The sequence below is a fragment of the Ambystoma mexicanum genome, chromosome 8 (genome assembly GCF_040938575.1).
Source record: "Ambystoma mexicanum isolate Mex_15411 chromosome 8, UKY_AmexF1_1, whole genome shotgun sequence".
NCBI classification, from domain to species: domain Eukaryota; kingdom Metazoa; phylum Chordata; class Amphibia; order Caudata; family Ambystomatidae; genus Ambystoma; species Ambystoma mexicanum.
Genome location: NC_090929.1, coordinates 38710069 through 38716345, shown reverse-complemented (window position 1 = coordinate 38716345; position 6277 = coordinate 38710069). Strand labels below are relative to the sequence as shown.

Sequence of the window (6277 nt, the reverse complement as noted above, 5' to 3'; positions counted from 1 at the left end):
GCTTTCCATGGCCGTTGCGCCCGTCAGGTCAGTTTTAGTCTGCCGGTCTGGAAAGAGTGCTGGTACGTTGCTACCGGCACCCTTATTTCTGGACCGGCAGGCTCATAATGAGTCCCCTTTGTTTGTTTTCTCATGTCACTGCAATCAGAACAGCATCAATCAACAACCTGTTAAAACGCTCCAGCATACCATTTGTCGCAAGATGATACAGTGATGCTCTCTGGTGCTCTCTCTGATACAGTGATGCCCTATGGCGCTCTGTCTGATACAGTGATGCTATATGGTGCTCTGTATGATACAGTAATGCTCTATGGCGTTCTGTCTGATACCGTGATGCTCTATGGTGCTCTGTATGATACAGTGATGCTCTATGACGCTCTATCTGATACAGTGCTGCTCTATGGTGCTCTGTCTGATACAGTGATGCTCTATGGCAATCTCTCTGATACAGTGATGCTCTATGGCACTCTCTCTGATACAGTGATGCCCTCTGGTGCTCTGTATGATACAGTGATGCTCTATGGCACTCTCTCTGATACAGTGATGCTCTATGGCACTCTCTCTGATACAGTGATGCTCTATGACGCTCTATCTGATACAGTGCTGCTCTATGGTGCTCTGTCTGATACAGTGCTGCTCTATGGCACTCTCTCTGATACAGTGATGCTCTATGGCACTCTCTCTGATACAGCAATGCTCTATGGCACTCTCTCTGATACAGTGATGCTCTATGGCACTCTCTCTGATACAGTGATGATCTCTGGTGCTCTGTATGATACAGTGATGCTCTATGGCACTCTCTCTGATACAGTGATGTTCTCTGGTGCTCTGTATGATACAGTGATGCTCTATGGCACTCTCTCTGATACAGTGATGCTCTATGGCACTCTTTCTGATACAGTGATGCTCTATGGCGCTCTGTCTGTTACAGTGATGCTCTCTGGTGCTCTGTATGATACAGTGATGCTCTATGGTGCGCTGTCTGATACAGTGATGCTCTATGGCACTCTCCCTGATACAGTGATGCTCTCTGGTGCTCTCTCTGATACAGTGATGCTCTATGGCACTCTCTCTGATACAGTGATGCTCTCTGGTGCTCTCTCTGATACAGTGATGCTCTATGGCACTCTGTATGATACAGTGATGCTCTATGGCACTCTCTCTGATACAGTGATGCTCTATGGCGCTCTGTCTGATACAGTGATGCTCTATGGCGTTCTCTCTGATACAGTGATGCTCTATGGCACTCTCTCTGATACAGTGATGCTCTCTGGTGCTCTGTATGATACAGTGATGCTCTATGGCACTCTCTCTGATACAGTGATGCTCTCTGGTGCTCTGTATGATACAGTGATGCTCTATGGCGCTCTGTCTGATACAGTGATGCTCTATGGCACTCTCTCTGATACAGTGATGCTCTATGGTGCTCTGTCTGATACAGTGATGCTCTATGGCGCTCTCTCTGATACAGTGATGCTCTATGGCACTCTCTCTGATACAGTGATGCTATATGGCGCTCTCTCTGATACAGTGATGCTCTATGGCGCTCTGTCTGATACAGTGATGCTATATGGCGCTCTCTCTGATACAGTGATGCTCTCTGGCGCTCTCTCTGATACAGTGATGCTCTATGGCGCTCTGTCTGATACAGTGATGCTATATGGCGCTCTCTCTGATACAGTGATGCTATATGGTGCTCTGTATGATACAGTGATGCTCTATGGCGCTCTGTCTGATACCGTGATGCTCTATGGTGCTCTGTATGATACAGTGCTGCTCTATGACGCTCTATCTGATACAGTGCTGCTCTATGGTGCTCTGTCTGATACAGTGATGCTCTATGGCACTCTCTCTGATACAGTGATGCTCTATGGCACTCTCTCTGATACAGTGATTTTCTCTGGTGCTCTGTATGATACAGTGATGCTCTATGGCACTCTCTCTGATACAGTGATGCTCTATGACGCTCTATCTGTTACAGTGCTGCTCTATGGTGCTCTGTCTGATACAGTGCTGCTCTATGGCACTCTCTCTGATACCGCGATGCTCTATGGCACTCTCTCTGATACCGCGATGCTCTATGGCACTCTCTCTGATACAGTGATGCTCTATGGCACTCTCTCTGATACAGTGATGATCTCTGGTGCTCTGTATGATACAGTGATGCTCTATGGCACTCTCTCTGATACAGTGATACTCTATGGCACTCTCTCTGATACAGTGATGCTCTCTGGCGCTCTGTATGATACAGTGATGCTCTATGGCACTCTCTCTGATACAGTGATGCTCTATGGCGCTCTGTCTGTTACAGTGATGCTCTCTGGCGCTCTGTATGATACAGTGATGCTCTATGGTGCGCTGTCTGATACAGTGATGCTCTATGGCACTCTCTCTGATACAGTCATGCTCTCTGGTGCTCTCTCTGATACAGTGATTCTCTATGGCACTCTCTCTGATACAGTGATGCTCTCTGGTGCTCTCTCTGATACAGTGATGCTCTCTGGTGCTCTGTATGATACAGTGATGCTCTATGGCACTCTCTCTGATACAGTGATGCTCTATGGTGCTCTGTCTGATACAGTGATGCTCTATGGCGCTCTCTCTGATACAGTGATGCTCTATGGCGCTCTCTCTGATACAGTGATGCTCTATGGCACTCTCTCTGATACAGTGATGCTCTCTGGTGCTCTGTATGATACAGTGATGCTCTATGGCGCTCTGTCTGATACAGTGATGCCCTATGGTGCTCTGTCCGATACAGTGATGCTCTATGGCGCTCTCTCTGATACAGTGATGCTCTATGGCGCTCTCTCTGATACAGTGATGCTCTATGGTGCTCTGTCTGATACAGTGATGCTCTATGGCGCTCTCTCTGATACAGTGATGCTCTATGGCACTCTCTCTGATACAGTGATGCTCTATGGCACTCTCTCTGATACAGTGATGCTCTATGGTGCTCTGTATGATACAGTGATGCTCTATGGTGCTCTGTCTGATACAGTGATGCTATATGGTGCTCAGTCCGATACAGTGATGCTCTATGGCGCTCTCTCTCATACAGTAATGCTCTCTGGTGCTCAGTCTGATACAGTGATGCTCTATGGTGCTCAGTCTGATACAGTGATGCTCTATGGCGCTCTCTCTGATATAGTGATGCTCTATGGTGCTCTGTCTGATACAGTGATGCTCTATGGCACTCTCTCTGATATAATGATGCTCTATGGCGCTCTCTCTGATACAGTGATGCTCTCTGGTGCTCTGTATGATACAGTGATGCTCTATGGCGCTCTGTCTGATACAGTGATGCCCTATGGTGCTCTGTCTGATACAGTGATGCGCTATGGCACTCTCTCTGATACCGCAATGCTCTATGGCACTCTCTCTGATACAGTGATGCTCTATGGCACTCTCTCTGATACAGTGATGCCCTATGGTGCTCTGTCTGATACAGTGATGCTCTATGGCGCTCTCTCTGATACAGTGATGCTCTCTGGCGCTCTCTCTGATACAGTGATGCTCTCTGGTGCTCTGTATGATACAGTGATGCTCTATGGCACTCTCTCTGATACAGTGATGCTCTATGGTGCTCAGTCCGATACAGTGATGCTCTATGGCACTCTCTCTGATAGAGTGATGCTCTATGGCACTCTCTCTCATACAGTAATGCTCTCTGGTGCTCAGTCTGATATAGTGATGCTCTATGGTGCTCAGTCTGATACAGTGATGCTCTATGGCGCTCTCTCTGATATAGTGATGCTCTATGGTGCTCTGTCTGATACAGTGATGCTCTATGGCGCTCTCTCTGATACAGTGATGCTCTATGGCGCTCTGTCTGATACAGTGATGCTCTATGGTGCTCAGTCCGATACAGTGATGCTCTATGGCACTCTCTCTGAGACAGTGATACTCTATGGCGCTCTCTCTCATACAGTGATGCTCTCTGGTGCTCAGTCTGATACAGTGATGCTCTATGGTGCTCAGTCTGATACAGTGATGCTCTATGGCGCTCTCTCTGATATAATGATGCTCTATGGCGCTCTGTCTGATACAGTGATGCTCTCTGGTGCTCTGTATGATACAGTGATGCTCTATGGCGCTCTGTCTGATACAGTGATGCTCTATGGCGCTCTCTCTGATACAGTGATGCTCTCTGGCGCTCTCTCTGATACAGTGATGCTCTCTGGTGCTCTGTATGATACAGTGATGCTCTATGGCACTCTCTCTGATACAGTGATGCTCTCTGGTGCTCTGTATGATACAGTGATGCTCTATGGTGCTCAGTCTGATACAGTGATGCTCTATGGCGCTCTCTCTGATACAGTGATGCTCTCTGGCGCTCTCTCTGATACAGTGATGCTCTCTGGTGCTCTGTATGATACAGTGATGCTCTCTGGCGCTCTCTCTGATGCAGTGATGCTCTCTGGTGCTCTGTATGATACAGTGATGCTCTATGGCACTCTCTCTGATACAGTGATACTCTATGGCACTCTCTCTGATACAGTGATCCTCTATGGCGCTCTGTCTCATACAGTGATGCCTATGGTGCTCTGTCTAATACAGTGACGCTCTATGGCGCTCTCTCTGATACAGTGATCCTCTATGGCACTCTCTCTGATACAGTGATGCTCTATGGCACTCCCTCTGATACAGTGATGCTCTATGGCGCTCTCTCTGATACAGTGATGCTCTATGGCACTCTCTCTGATACAGTGATGCTCTATGGCACTCTCTCTGATACAGTGATGCTCTCTGGTGCTCTGTATGATACAGTGATGCTCTATGGCGCTCTCTCTGATACAGTGATGCTCTATGGTGCTCTGTATGATACAGTGATGCTCTATGGCGCTCTCTCTGATACAGTGATGCTCTATGGCACTCTCTCTGATACAGTGATGCTCTATGGCACTCTCTCTGATACAGTGATGCTCTATGGTGCTCTGTATGATACAGTGATTCTCTCTGGTGCTCTGTATGATACAGTGATGCTCTATGGCGCTCTGTCCGATACAGTGATGGTCTATGGTGCTTTCTCTGATATAGTGGTGCTCTTTGGCGCTCTGTCTGATACAGGGATGGTCTATGGCTCTTTCTCTGATACAGTGATGCTCTATGGCGCTCTGTCTGTTACAGTGATGCTCTGTACACTCTGTCTGATACCGTGATGCTCTATGGCGCTCTGTCTAATACAGTGATGCTCTATGGCACTCTGTCTGATACAGTGATCCTGTATGGCGCTCTGTCTCATACAGTGATCCTTTATGGTGCTCTGTGTGATACAGTGATGCCATATGACGCTCTGTATGATACAGTGAATCTCTATGGTGCTCTGTCTGATACAGTGATGCCCTATGGTGCTCTGTCTGATACAGTGATGCTCTATGGTGCTCTGTCCGATACAGTGATGGTCTATGGTGCTTTCTCTGATACAGTGGTGCTCTTTGGCGCTCTGTCTGATACAGGGATGGTCTATGGCTCTTTCTCTGATACAGTGATGCTCTATGGTGCTCTGTCTGATACAGAGATGCCCTATGGTGCTCTGTCTGATACAGTGATGCGCTATGGCACTCTGTCTGATACAGAGACGCTCTATGGCGCTCTGTCTGATACAGTGATCCTCTCTGGCGCTCTGTCTGATACTGTGATGCTCTATGGCACTCTGTCTGATACAGTGATGCCCTACGGGGCTCTGTCTGATACTGTGATGCTCTATGGTCCTCTGTCTGATACAGTGATGCTCTATGGCGCTCTCTCTGATACAGTGATGCTCTATGGTGCTCTGTCTGATACAGTGATGCTCTATGGCGCTCTCTCTGATACAGTGATGCTCTATGGTGCTCTGTATGATACAGTGATGCTCTATGGCGCTCTCTCTGATACAGTGATGCTCTATGGCACTCTCTCTGATACAGTGATGCTCTATGGCACTCTCTCTGATACAGTGATGCTCTATGGTGCTCTGTATGATACAGTGATTCTCTCTGGTGCTCTGTATAATACAGTGATGCGCTATGGTGCTCAGTCTGATACAGTGATGTTCTATGGCGCTCTGTCTGATACAGTGATGGTCTATGGTGCTTTCTCTGATACAGTGGTGCTCTTTGGCGCTCTGTCTGATACAGGGATGGTCTATGGCTCTTTCTCTGATACAGTGATGCTCTATCGCACTCTGTCTGATACAGTGATGCTCTATGGCGCTCTGTCTGTTACAGTGATGCTCTGTAGCGCTCTGTCTGATACTGTGATGCTCTATGGCGCTCTGTCTAATACAGCAATGCTT

At 47.8% G+C, this 6277-nt stretch overlaps 1 protein-coding gene across 1 annotated transcript; it reads left to right on the top strand.

Moving 5' to 3' along the window:
- Positions 1 to 243: 243 nt before the first annotated feature.
- LOC138471419 (mucin-22-like) lies at positions 244 to 4563 on the top strand. The gene has a single exon (XM_069609056.1). It carries the CDS (start codon positions 244 to 246, stop codon positions 4561 to 4563), a length of 4320 nt encoding a protein of 1439 aa, XP_069465157.1.
- The last annotated feature ends 1714 nt before the right edge of the window (positions 4564 to 6277 follow it).